This window comes from Scardinius erythrophthalmus (genome assembly GCF_964197995.2).
Source record: "Scardinius erythrophthalmus genome assembly, chromosome: 20".
In the NCBI taxonomy this organism is placed as follows: Eukaryota; Metazoa; Chordata; class Actinopteri; order Cypriniformes; family Leuciscidae; genus Scardinius; species Scardinius erythrophthalmus.
This window is the reverse complement of record NC_138240.1, coordinates 17548678-17563485: the sequence shown is the minus strand read 5'-3', so window position 1 is coordinate 17563485 and position 14808 is coordinate 17548678. Positions and strand designations below refer to the sequence as shown.

The window sequence follows — 14808 nt, the reverse complement described above, 5'->3', positions numbered from 1 at the left end:
TATTAAATGTATAGCAAAGAGACAAATAAGTTATAATATTTTTATTTGTTAGAATTCTATCAGTGTTTGAACATTATTATTTAGAGAGCTAGTACATTTGTTCTACTTTCATGGCTAGCTTTTCACAAAACCCAAAAACAGTCTTCAGATTGGACTCACTCTCGTCTATATAACACTGTAACAGGGGAACTTTAGTTGTCAAGAGAACAAGTTAGCAATGAAAGTGTGCATCTTAACGTCTTCTCAGTTATGTTCTCACAAAAATGGTAGCATTACATATAAACTCTTTAAAAATATACTTCTGTCAAATAACTTGACAACTACTATGTACACTACAAAAATAAATTTTCATATAAATAAATTATATGGCATACATTTATCTTTGTAACTGAAAACGACATACATCCACGCCAAAACAATGGGAAAAAATGGCAGTCTGTAAAAAAAAAAAACATAATTTTTTCCTTTTAAAATCCTCTAAGAGCTATGATGGATCTGTAAGGTAAATGTTATATACTCTTTTTTTTCCTATTTAACATTAGTAAGCACTTTATACAGATCAAAATCCATTATTGTAACAAAGAAACTGTAATAATAGTGTTTTCCGACAGACGTAAAAATCCCTGCATTGTTAAGAACTGGCATTATGACCATTATTGAACAAAACATCTTATTATACAAAAATATAAATATTGCAAAACAACTGTAAAAAAAAAAAATAATAGAATATATATATTTATATATATAAACATTACAATAGTTGCCAGCCATGATTTTCTCCCATTTCTGCCAATGTGACATTTAGGAGAACACAAACACAACAAACAAACAAACAAACAACACAGAACAGCTCTCAAAGTCTTTGTCAAGAACAAACGTATGTTTGACAGGAAGTCAATCTGGACGAGGGGGTCGCAGCAAACACAAACACACTGTTAAAGACACGCATGCCAGCTTCAGAGCCATGGAGGAGTGGGGGCTCCATGACCCTTGACCCTTAAAGCACTCGCATGCATCCATTTGGCAGTTGAGGGGGGAACGTCCAATTAGTGTCACAGCGTTATGTTGTGGATTTTTATGAGGTGAGGTCAGCGCAGAGAACTGCTCGTGCTAAATTAGGGCCAGTAGTTGTGGTTTGTCATTGAGGAGGTCAACGAATTGACAAAAACCATCGTCATGATCGGCCGCTATGCGACGCACACCTTGAGATTGCTCGTTAGCATAGCTTATTAAAACAAAAAAAGACAAAAAAAGGTTACGTCACCAGAATCAGAGCGGATATTGTTTTAACAGTAATGTTTTAGCTTAAACCATTATTGAACAGAAATAATGCCGTACCGTAAAAACAAACAAACAAACAAACACTACAATGAAAACCCGAAAAAACCGTCACATTACATTACCTTAGTAATGCAAAGTTGGAGTCATGAGCAAATTTAGGGTGGCCGCATACGACCGTTTTACAGTAAATAACTGGAATATGAAGAGAGAATACAAGAGACCAGAGAGAGTTCCAGTACAGAGGACAGAAAAACGGAAGCACAGTCACCCAACAATCACTCGTTTCCTTCTTCATTTCTGCTCATCTAAATTCTCACGCATAGCGTGTTTCAATGTTAAACAGTATTTGTTTTTGTTTTTTTTCAACTACCACAGGTTTGTGATAAGCAAATTAAAATTAAAAAGCATAAACTCTAACGCTTCAATATACACAAAACGCAAACATCCGCACGCACGCTTAAACATCTGATGCTTGTCGGCAAACAACTGGATATTAATGTGAAGTTCTACGTGTTCTAGCATATGTCTGAACAAATATCATTTCCCTGAATGTGTCCTCTGAAAGTGAAAGCATCTGTGCAGTTTTGTACTGGTGTTCTGAACAGAAGTGTACCGTAAGTGCAATGGAACTGCCACAAAATCGTTCAACATATTATGTTAGGCCACTTAGTGTTTGTTCTTGTTAGTTAATATGCATCTGAGGGGTCTAGGGGGCCTGACGTGGACCAAAATATTCACACATGCACACATACTACAACAACAAAAACCTGTACATTTTCAAACTCTCACACGCACAGTTCTATAAAATTAGAGAAAATAATTGCATAGCATTATACAAACATTACAACAATATCATAAGCAGCAACGACTGTATGCTGAAATGTTTGTCAAGAATGAAGTTTCCTTATGGCACAGATACCCAAATGATGGGTGGGCACTTGGAACACACAAGTCTGATGATCCCGGTCAAATTATAGCTACTCTCATTCATTATTTACATTTGTGTACACATAAATACTTAGAAATATCTAACAATAATACACCAGGGTTATACAGTAACAGAGTCAAGCACCGAAATGGCACCGCTGGTCAAAGTGTCCCCGCCATGTAGCACCATGTTTCTGAAACGCTGGCAGACAGATGTCCCATCTTTGGCTGTTTGAGCTTCAACATTCAACCACTGTGAAGACAAAGTAGAGGGAAAACAGGTTTAATAGCAGTTAAATATTAATTCATAATACACACATAACTGAATCAGATAGAAAGGTGTTATTATTAGTAGTCGTTTTTATAAGGACTGTCAATTTCATTTTCTAATTATATTATAAACAATTGTGTGTTAAATAAGTAATGCAATTAAAAATGCATTTTGATATATGTAATTTCATTAACAATTAAAAAAAAAGAAATCTTATGCTCAAGGCTACATTTATTTGATCAAAAATACAGTAAAACAGTAATATTGTGAAATATTATTGCAATTTAAAATAACTTTTCTATTTGAATGTATTTTAAAATGTAATTTATTTCTGTGATCATTACTCCAGTCTTCATCAGATTTATCTGTTTTGAACAATTGTATTATTAACAAAGATTAATAATTACTGTAATAAGCGTATTTTTCATTGTTATTTAATGCATTAATGTAAAATTATTGTAAAGTGTTACCACATTAACATCAGTTTTCTGTAAAGCTTCTTTTTTAAACAATGTGTATTTTGAAAAGCACTATACAAATAGAACTGACTTGACTTAATATCTTTGTGGAAGCCGTGATTCATTTTTTCAGGATTCTTTGATGAATAGAAAGCTCAAAAGAACAGTATTTACACTACCGTTCAAAAGTTTGGTGTCAGTTAATTGAAAAAAAGGGAAAGAAATGAATACTGTTATTCAGTAAAACTGTTCAAAAAAATGATCACGATTATAATATAGTATTACGGTATGTATGGATTTTGATTACATTTATTTTTAATTAATATAAACTTAAACCTTAATTCATGCATTATCAATATTAATATTATTTAATATCATTAAACATTTGAATAAATCGACAGCCCTATTTCTTCATAGAACTGCTGATTTGATGTGGACTGCTCTACTTGAATTCCGCCGCATAAGAAGCTCCCCAACTAACCTCAGCTGGAGGGTCTTGTGTGGCGGACATTGGGAGTGTCATATTCTAGATCCTGAAGCTCCATGCCCTCCGCTTTTGAGCTGCCGTTGCTCTCGTCAAAGGGCACGTGAGGGTCGGAGAAGTGAGGGTCAGTGTAGACATCTTCTGAAGTGTGATAGCTGTCATTGGAGGGGTGGGACGGGTAGGTTGCGCTCTGGCCGGGCATCCCCGAATGAACGGCGACCGTCACAGAGGCCGAGGCCGTCACCGTTGTGATGGGCTGACCATAGGCAGGGCCTGTGGACGGCTGGGAAGGGTGAGAGTAAGGGTTGTGGGAACGGGGGCGATGAGCCCCTGAACGTTCCCGGTGGTTGGGGCCTGAACGGCCTCCTGGCTCAGTAGCGGTTTCAAAAGCATCCATGCGCGGCCTGTGAGGGGGAGGCGGGTGTCCGCTCCCAAAATCCCTCTTAGGGTCCCTGCTACAGTATCGCTTTGACGACTGAGGTCCAGCATCCTGAGAACTGGGCAGATGGGTAGACCTGTAATGCCGCTGTGGTTGCTGCTGTCTAGAGTCATCCTGTGGAAAACATTGTAACAACGTTACTTCATTGTTTTTATGTAAAATATATAGTGATATAAACACTCTACTCACTGAGTAAGAAGGACACATTGGCAATTCAACTTGACGACTGCCTTGTCGTCCCCCTGTGGCGATCTGCACCTCTTCCTGTCTGGCTGATCGCCCCCTGTTGGACTGGAGGTCATATTGCTGAAGCTCTTGGCTAATGCCAGACACAGTAGTGTTGGAACCGTATTCTGAGTCTGAGGAGTCTGAACCTGCTCCAGGGGTCGTGTGACTGGGCCGCATGGTGAAGCGGACCACCTGTGGGGGAGGCTCTGGAGACGGGGTGGGCAGCCGGCTTCGTCCGTCCGCTGGAGTTACCTGAAAGTGTATTGGCCATGAAAATAAAAATCTGAGAAGTTGCTCTATCTAAAATTTGTGGATGTCCTGTGTTACTTGACAGATTTAACATCATCGCATAGGTTTGAATATTTACAGTGGCTCAGTTTTGGCACGCTTAAAAATGCTGATAACAGATAAATGGCAGATATTAAAATTCTATGCTATTTTGTCTAAATAAATTTAAATTAAACTACAATCAAGCATTTTTAATGCTGCGAGTGAATTTAGGCATCAAAGCATTATAATGTACAGTATAGGAAAGATTACATTAAACACTGTTTTTAGTGTTTTCAGGCCCCACTTCTTTTTTTAAATGGAACTGTTTATTGAACTTTTAGACTAAAAAATGTAAATCAAAAAAACTTTTGAATGCGTTTCTTTTGTTCATATTTGAAACATCAAGCTTTTATGGCTCATATTGTGTGATATAGAAAAATATGGAGCTCATCCTCAAGGGGTAAAAAACACCCCAATTTTATTCAGAGGCTCAAACTGAGCAAAAATATGCAATTTGGAGCAGTTGCTGATATTTATATGGCCAAAAAATTAAATGCATGTAAATATCAGTCATCATTCTATATCTGCCAATGATATGTCTTAAGATGATTTTTAAATGCTTAGTTTTATGATCAAAGCTCTGTCAAAACAATACATATCTGATACATTTTAACATGATTTTTCTAAAAAAAAAAACATGCATAGATTATTAAGTAAACCTAAGTTGCTTCAGTCCCGTATATGCTCATCTTGAAATATTACTTAAGTTATTCTTAGGTATTACAAAAAGGCCTTTTACATGCTAAAAACAAACAAACTAACAATCAGACAACAGGTTTTTCAGCAAACTCTTGGTCTTGGAAATCTGCGTATCAAATATGATAGAGTAGGTATTATAGGGTGTGAGCATTAGATGACAGCAAAAGTAATCTAAAGGTCTAATATTGGTAACAAAATATTTGGTCACTCTTTCAGAAAAAGCTAAGTTTAAAAGGAGTTTAGCACTATGTATGGTATGTGAAGGCGTTATGCAGGATAACTTAACAGGAGCAATCCCCTTACCTCAGGATAAGGGCCAAAGTAGGACAATAAGACTGGGAGCAGCACCAGTCCATTCAGGACCCCTAATACTGTTAGGATGGCCAAAACAGCGAAGAAATACCTGTAAATACACAGCAAAAAACACTGTAATCAGAATAAAAAAGGAACTTTACTGCTATGATTCAAGCACAGAGCAAAAGTCACTCAGGCACATTCTAACAAACATTCGCACACAAAAAGACTTTAGTCGGGTTTGGTTTTAAACAAAATTACCTTGTGCCAGAGAAAGTCTCCAAAGAGGTCTTTTAGAAAGCAGCACAGAGAAGCAGAGGACATAATTAGTTGGTTAATTCAAAAGGATGGAAAATAGGGAAGGAAAAAGAGAGAGGTTTTTCTTTTCTCTTTTTTCTAGGGGTGAGTGGAGTACAAGCAAACACAGGGAAAAGCAAAACGGGAAGGAATGTGGAGTACAGGCTTGCGAGAGAAGAGAGGCAAAGCACAAAGGGACAGGGGCCTCTCTCGCTCTTTAAAAAAAGAACGCAGGAGCAAACAAATGAAGTGAACGGTATAGAATTTAAACAATTTAGTCTAGGAGGAAGAGACGAGAGGAAAGACTACAGGCCCCTTTTGCCTGGCCTCGAGCACATTCACTTTCCCTCTCTTTCTTTCTCTATCAGTCTTTCTATGCTAAGCCCCTGTGAAATTTCCCTGCCTTTTACAATCCCCTGCTCTAATTAAATCTCTAGAGTATCAGGTAAGACCCCCCAATCTCCTCAACAAATCCCTCCCTCCTGTCCTCCTTCGCTCCCTCGCTCTTTCTCTCTTCTTCATTATGGCCAGCTTTCCCTCCTTCGCTACTCCAGCAATGCATCAGTGTAAATTGCTGCGGCTCAAATTGCAGCTGCCATCTTGTACTTTAGAGAAATGCTGGGATGAAAACACACTTTTTTCTTGATATTTTCTTTATAATATTTTTTTTTTCCTTTTAGAGATGTTGAAAGTTCTCGCTTATATATCCAGATAATGACATTTCTGTTTAATATTACCATTACTAAATTTATGCACAAAAAAAAAAAAATCGCATCAATCAATGCTTTTTCTTATTTTACAGTAAATGATCTAAACCGTTTTAAAACCAGACTCATTTATTTGAGCTGAACTGTGAGAGAACAATGTCTCTTTTCATAAAATATATACTGAATAAATACACACATTATAGATGAAAGACAAATTAGGAAATATGTATTTTAGTACAATTCACCCCTGGTTTTACAGACAAGGCTTAAGCCTAGTCCCAGACTAAAATGCATGTTTGAGCTGCTCTAACTGAAAGCAACTTGCACTGACACATCTTAAAATATATCAATGCCATTGTTTTGTATGTTTTTTAAGGAACATTTATAAAAGCTACTTCAAATTTCCTAATTCAACCAAGGCCTAATCCTGGCTTAATCTAAACCCTGTCTGTGGAACCAGGCCTTAATGTACTTCTTATCTTCTTCACACACACAAATAATGTTAGATTGATAATTAAAAAGATCATATATAAAGAGATAAATAAACAAAGTAATTTAAATAAATATTATATAACTTAACTTCTCATTATAAATATTTATTTCATGTTTTGTATACATTTATATACAGATATTTTTACTGGAAAACACATTTTTGCAGTGATATCAAAAGGTACTGCATGGACGAAATATGCATTTAAACCATACTTTATACTGGAATTAATATGTGAATGCATGTGTGGGAGAGACAGTGTGTACATTAGTGGGCCAGCTGGTATGCAGCACAGCTGCACCTCAGACTAAACCCACAGACACATTTATAACTGATGCTGCTCTTGCTTGGCCTCCCCAGGTTTACAAGCAGCTCCTCAGACTCAAACAATGTCCTGTTATGGCCGCACGAGGTGGGCTTCTCACTAGAGAAGCACAGACCTGGGTGTCTCTCTAGACACACTCACTTTATGTCATTTGGGAGGATTCGTAGGTCTGGTTCAAGGGAACAGCTACCACAGTGTTTAACCAAGCAGACGCCACTTGTTTGGGGAGAGAGTGGAGAGAGAAACCAGCCTGGTATTATTTAGGCTTATGTTTGAAAAAAAAAAAAAAAAAAGTTTGGATCTTTAGACTATGTCTGCATTTCATCAAGTAAGGTTCCTTGAATTGCACTTTTGGGTTTGCGTTTGGCTCTTGCTCTACCACACGAAAGGCAGAACTCACAAGCTGAGAGATCAAACAGATCAATAGCTACAACTCAACAGACATCATCTTGGGCGAACCGCTCGGAAAGTCACAGACTCCAAACTAAATGTTCGTGTTGACGAGTGATTTAAGCCGGTGTGCTTTTGCACGGATGAGAGAGATTCCTTCAGACTGGCTGAAGCAACAAGAGAGTTTTATGTTCTTCAACTCTGAACTCTTGAGACGTCGCGTGAAGTGTCCATGAACCAAGAGCTGTTCTCGAAAGCCACTTCTCCCAAGCGAAACCTCGCAGAGCAACACGTCCGATCTGTTTAGATTCAAAACATTAGCGGACCTGACGGAGCAAAGTCAGGGAAACATTTATTCCTGCAAGGCTATAAAAATACAGCCTGCGTTTTTTGTTTTTTCCATATCTCCGGAGGCCAGGGGGTTTTGTTTGATGAAAAAACAGTAGTTGCGTTTCAATGGGAGCCCATGAGAGGGACTGGGGCCCAATGTGGTCTGCGGCGAGAGTGTGTGATTGCTCTGAACTTGTGTGTGTATTATTTTTCTGGCATGCTACTTTAGATCCAGAGTGATTTGAGGGTGGAGGGCTGTGGTGGTTTTCCAGTCCTCTAATAAGAATGAGCTACTGCAGACATTTGTTCTTTACCTCCCATAGAAACAGCCGAGATACTTACCACTCAAACACTCATGACTCAGTTTGATATAAATGTGATTTGAATTTCAGCACAATGATAGTCTCGATACCGCTCCAAGAAACAATAAATTAGTGTATCTGTTCGGACTCATCTGAGGACAGGAAGGACATAAAACATAAAGCAATTGCAAAGTTACTGATTTAGATCCTCTAAGTAGCAGTGTGTGTCACTCCTCATTTCCACTCCTCGACATGCTGCAAAATAACCCCAGGGCCCTCTCTGTGCTCAGCTTGTAAATGTCTTTGCAGGGCTGTAGAAAAAAAAGATTACAGAAAACACAGAGGAGAGCCTCAAGCTCTGTGAAGACAGACAGGAAAAGATTGTGAAGGGAGGTTGGTTAAAAATGAGAAGAGAGTTAGGAAAACATTTACACTGTGTCCTAACCAGGCGTGATGTGACAAAAGCGACAAGCGATAAAAGTGATATTTTCTATGTTAATCAGTTTCTGTCAAACCAGCTATGATGAGCAAAGAGCAGCACATTTTGTCATTTGGTTAGTTTCTATGTTTATGCTTAAATATGTTGAGCCAGATAGCTATGCACTCACAGGATATTCATTGGACCACAATCATTCTCCTCATGAATATTAAATCATAACCGATGAGGTTTGTCATTGTGCGTCAAGCAGGTTTGGTTAATCTTCTGTTTATGTTCGCTGATCAATGTTTAAATGTGAATAAAAGCCTAAATCAAATCTGTTCATCATGAAAAGCAATCAAATCTATTTGGGCTAAACTGCTCAATTCATATGGATTACTTTTACGATCTCTTTATGAACTTTTTGAAGTGACAAAGTGCTAGTTGCCTGAACTTAATGGAGGGACAGAAATCTCTCAGGTTTAATTTTAAATATCTTCATTTGTGTTTCGAAGATGAATGAAAGTCTTACAGGTTTGAGGCGACATAAGGGTGAGTAAATTATGGCAATTTTTCATTTTTGGGTGAACTAACCCTTTACTGATTAACACAGCTATCCCATCTTAAAGTACATTAAATGTACTACAATCTATGCGGCAGAAAGGGATTGAAAAATACAAGTCTGCAGTCTTTACCTAACTATGAAGTCGAACTCTGACCCTGCCAGCATCAAGACTCCTAACAGGGTGGAAAACGCTCCATCCAGCACTGGGGCAAACATGTGCTCAAGTGCTAGAACGGCTCGTTTGTTCCTGTCCCCGATGGCTGTGAGGAATGCCTGAGAAGAAAACATAACAAATATGATCAATATAAATCACCCAGACCAATAATAATAATGAGTGAACTGGCTATATATAGTCGCAATTGTGAGATAAAGAGATGCAATTACGAGAAATAGTCGCAATTATGACTAGCGCATGAACTCACTAGTGCCACGTGGACGGTAAACTCCACACCGATGCCAACAGAAGCGATGAGGATGACGACAGGCACGGCGCTGAGCTTGATGCCGATCAATCCCATCATGCCAAACAGCTCCACCGTCATCAAAGACAACACCAACACCTGTTGGAGAGGACCGGCAAACATAAATCCATCATCCTAGTTCTTTCCGAAAACACAAGGAGCCATACTTTACATAGATTAAAGTAAAGTACGGCTCGGGTTAGATGGGTCAGCTTAGATAAAGCGCTGTGGAATGTGGGAAAATATCTGTTCTTCAGACGGGCTCTTTTGCGACGCTTTCATATGGAGCTGAACTCGGGCTATGAACTGGTAAAGTAAATGCCATAATCAGCTGATGAGTCTTGGGTTACTTGGGGGCCTAGCTGCCTTTGAAGAGGGATGAAGGGGACAGAAAGAGGGCCAATGGAGGGGAGTTTGGGGGCTGGCAGGGCTGGCAAATGAAAGGGAGGGGGGTCGAGCATTGCGGAAGTGGGGACGTATGGAGTTTAAGGGGGCCGCTGGTGGTCTGGGACAAAAGCGCAATGGTAAAAGCTGAAGCAGGGCTATAACTTTCCCTTTCAAGTGTCCAGTAAAGCGAAAGGATGAAGCCGCTATCCTGTCAGACAGAGTTGGATCAGTCAGATGGCTTAAACACTGCCCCTAATAAAACAGAAACCATCAAAAAGTGGCTGACAGAGTGTGGGAAAGAAAGTTAGGCCTCACGAATGATATAAATGTTACATACGCGCACATTTCAGCAGGAACTGCAGGTCTTTTTTATATGTGGAGTGATATAGTTGCTGTGGTAACCTCTCATTTCCCCATTTATTTTAGAGAAACGTCTCAAAAAGCCTCATGTAGACTAAACAAACTGGCTCTGACAGTATAAGATAAACACAAAGCGCAGGGCTGTAAAAACACGGCTTCTCTTCAGCTATTCATGCCTGCCCTCCCCTGTGTTGCTCTAAATTGTGCACATTTAATTACTTCCAAACCTCTTGTACATCACAGTCCTTCAAAGAATAACGAGGAGGACGTTGTGAAAGCTTGTTTCCAAGCTAAAAAACTGTATTAAATGTAATCATAAGAAACTTGTTTTATGACATATTAACTAAAGCGGCAATTGAAAAATGTGTTTTAAAGGTGGTATTATGAAAATAGTTGCAGTTTTGAAATATCAGGCATGTGATTGGCTAAGGACAAAAAAGCAGGAAAATTTGAACAAAAAAATATATTTTAATTTATTTTACAGCTAGTTGTGCAACATGCAACTTTTTTTGTACAGTATGACAAATGACAACTTATTTGGTGGATGTGTCGCAGTGGAAATCAAAGCCAAGTGTCTAATCCACGCCATCAACAATTTAAAATAATTTAAAATAATTGGTTTTCCATTTTTAGATACTTTAAATTATCATTTTTTTTTCTGTGATGCAAAGCTGAATTTTTAGGATCATTACTCCAGTCCTTTAGAAATCATTCTAATATGATGATTCATTATCAAAGTTGGAAACAGTTCTGCTGCTTTATTTTTTAATAACCTGTGATACTTTTAGGATACTTTGATGAATAAAAAGTTATAAAATTAAAATAAAAATAAAAAAGAAGATGATTTAAAAAAAAAAAATAGAAATCTTTTGTAACAACAATATACACTACTGGTCAGTAATTTGGGTTCAGTAATTTTTTTCTTTCTTTTTTGAAATAAATCAATACTTTTATTCAGCAAGGATGTGTTAAATTGATAAAAAAGTGATAGTAAAGAAGATTTATATTATTAGAAAATATTTTTTTTTATTTTGAATAAATGCAGTTCTTTTTAACCTTTTATTCATCAAATATTTTAGGCAGCAGAACTGTTTCCAACACTCATAATAAATCAGAACATTAGAATGATTTCTAAAGGATCATGTGATAGACTGGATGTCACATGTGACACTGAAGACTGGAGTAATGATGCTGAAAATTCAGCTTTGCTTCACAGAAATAAATTATAATTTAAAGTATAACAAATTGAAAACCAATTATTTTAAATTGTAATAATATATCACAATATTAAAAAAAAATCTGTATTTTTGATCAAATAAATGCAGGCTTGATGAGCAGAAGAAACTTCTTTCAAAAACATTAAAAATAGTAACTTTTGGCCTGTACTGTATTCCCCCCAAAACTGCACAACTGTAGGGTAAAACATTAATAAAAAAGTGATGATAAAAAATGCGTCTTAAAACTGACATGATTGTAACAAAATCACACAGTCTGGAGAACTCAGAACAACTGCTAGCATTAAGTTTAAGGTAAAAATAACTGCCATGAAATTATAGAATCTTACTCCTATGCAATTAGATAAACTGTTCATTCACTACATCACTTTACCTCTGTCTTTATCCCCTTTTATCCTCTTCTCTTCTTTTTGGCACTGTATCTATCGCAGACTATAATGCTCATTTATAATGTGTCATGTAAATTCGGCCATCCGTCACAATCAGGACACTTTCACCGCGTCTAGAACTTTTACTGTCTATGCCTGGTCTAGAACTGGCGCGAGCTGCCAGGCCCGTTTCTACGAGCCTGTGTGTTAAGCGCCCTCAAAAAAAAAGCAGTGCTGTCTACATTGGATGCGGCGTCGAGCACGCTACACAACAAATTACCAACAACTGATCGCGCGCGCGCTCTGTTTCTGACGCACTTCCAGCACTCGATGGGCGGGGGAAGATTGCATCTCTCTGCCATCTGTAACCATGTTGACGTGCCGCCCGGTGTGGCCGCGATTCGCGGCGATTGTGGTTCCGTCCCGGGTTACCATGGTGACGGCTGTGAGATTACCACCCCGCCCCCCATTTTTTTTTTTTTTTTTTTTTTAACAGATCTGCATGATTCACGTAGGTCACATTTTCAGGTCGGAAAATCCGGAATTCCGGATTAATCCGGAAAAATCACATCCCTGAAATATAAAGGTGCAGTTATGAGATATAAATGTGGTTGTGAGGAAAAGTCACAATTTCAATAAATAAAACATTAACTATAAAGTTGCAATTGTGAAATATAAAATGTGCAATTGCAAAAAATTAAGGTCACAATTACCTTTTATTTTGTGAGGAAAAAACTGAGTAAATATATATTAACGGATGATGAAGTTTAGTGAAGGAGCGAGAATATGAAGAATTAGAAAAATTAGCATTAATTGAACCCTATGATGCATGTACTGCTGAATAACCAAAACAAATATTTTAATGTTTCTTTTTACTCCAAAACAGGACTATAATATTTCAAAAGGTTGACTTTTGAGAGAGTAACACAATGAAATAAAACTCAGTTCAAAAGATATAAAAATATAAAAAACCTTAGATATACAGTATGAAATATTTTATTTAGTTATCTATATATTTATATCTATATATTACCACTTAAGTACACTAAGTCCAGTGTAACTACATGCTACGAAAGTAAACAATATTTGAAAATATTTTTAATAGATTTGTGCCAAAACTACTTACACCTAGTCTGACGTCTCTTAAAAAAATGTTTGGATACATGAATTCATTTTTTCGGCATGTGAAACAATAAAAAAAAAAACGACCTAGCCTCCAACTGAAAAAACAACAACAGATAATTGCAGTGGATATTTCAGATCATGAAGGAGTTCATAGAAATGTTCCGTTTCATGCCAAAAATTCAGACTTGGTTTGTACAAGCCATACACAGATAGAGCCAAGTCTGTGATGAATGTGCGTGTACACAAAACCCTGACACATAAGGAGAAACTCACTATGATTCCCGCAGTCCAGGGGTTGAGCAGGAAGACGGCGCACACTAGAAAGGTGCAGGCCAGCACGGCGCTAATGGACAGCAGGAGCCAGTGACGCAGGCCTACGTACTGCTCCCAGAAGAGGAATGGGTAGCCATTTGGGTAGCTGGGCAAGCCCTGGCGGCTGTAGTTGCTGCAGATGGCGCGTACACTCTCGATGGCCTCCACGAACTGTGGCGTCTCACGAAGCCCGTTGAGGTAGAAGGGAAACTGTGCATATTCGATGGGCTCAGCAGCCGGAACTGCAGACATAAAGACAAAGATGTCCATACAAATGAGATAATTATAAGTAAATTTTACTTTTACAACAAGCCACATGACCTGTCACTCTTTGAGAGTCGTAGTTAGCATAAAGGACGTCTAGTTCTCAAAGTGACAGACTGCACCTATTAAACATGTCGATTTTTTTACCGCCCCAGGAGGAAAAGAGCGCTAAATTACCAGCTATCAAATCTAGACTTGCAGCCGAGTGTCAATCCTGATGATGATCTGCTGTAATTATGTTGTCAAAAATCTGCACTGCAATATCCCATTGCTCCTCTCTGGAACGAACACACACACGCGGACGACCATCAAACGTTTGAGTATTGCCAAATTCATGCTGACAGTTATCACCTGTCATCAAAGCGTGTGTGCACTGCAGGGCTTTCAGCAGCAGGCCTGGAATGAGTCATCACTCTGGCTACTGGACTTGGATAAGCGGCAGTCTTAAAACCACAAATAAAATCAGAAGAATGTGACCCAGAATGACTAGCGCTCCAGAGGTGTGTGTGAGAGCATCTGTGAAGGGTGTGTGGGTGGAAGGGAGGGAATATCTGAGTGTGTGTGTTCTAGTGCCTGAAGGGGTCAGGCAGGACCACTTGCTAAACATGCTTTTGCCCCGTTATAATCTCCACTATAAATTTCCATCAGGACGGGAGTTGGACGTCTGCCAGCCTGCTGTGGGGGCTCAGACTCGGAGAGGCCGTTTCAGCTTGTTATCCAGTCACATTTTCCCCTAGCGCCCACTGTGTACTGCACACACACACAGTGTACACAAGATCACGCAGCCCAGTGTTGTTGTTAACTTTAAAAATACAACTACAATTGGAATACACCCACTTTCGCTGTCTGAACTTCATAAACGATACACAAGTCATTCAATTTTGGAAAAGCTCAGTTGACCATTATTAACCAAACGTCAAAACTTCATATGTAACAGAATACATTTAATCATACTCCTAGTCTTAATATGAACAATGCATGTTTCAAATTTATTGATTTATTTTAAACATGCACTTATGAATTGTAAAAAAAAAAAAAAAAGTTTTTATTATTATAAATTA

At 38.2% G+C, this 14808-nt stretch overlaps 1 protein-coding gene across 1 annotated transcript in view; it reads right to left on the bottom strand.

Annotated features, from left to right (window-relative positions):
* Positions 1-89: 89 nt before the first annotated feature.
* Positions 90-14808, bottom strand: part of ptch1 (patched 1) — a 59903-nt gene continuing 45184 nt past the window's right edge. Inside the window, 7 exon segments of the mRNA XM_081349508.1 lie at positions 90-2461; positions 3419-3974; positions 4050-4340; positions 5421-5520; positions 9366-9508; positions 9658-9795; positions 13445-13725. Of these exon segments, the coding sequence (XP_081205634.1) occupies positions 3420-3974; positions 4050-4340; positions 5421-5520; positions 9366-9508; positions 9658-9795; positions 13445-13725 (1508 nt within the window). The 3' untranslated portion in view covers positions 90-2461; position 3419.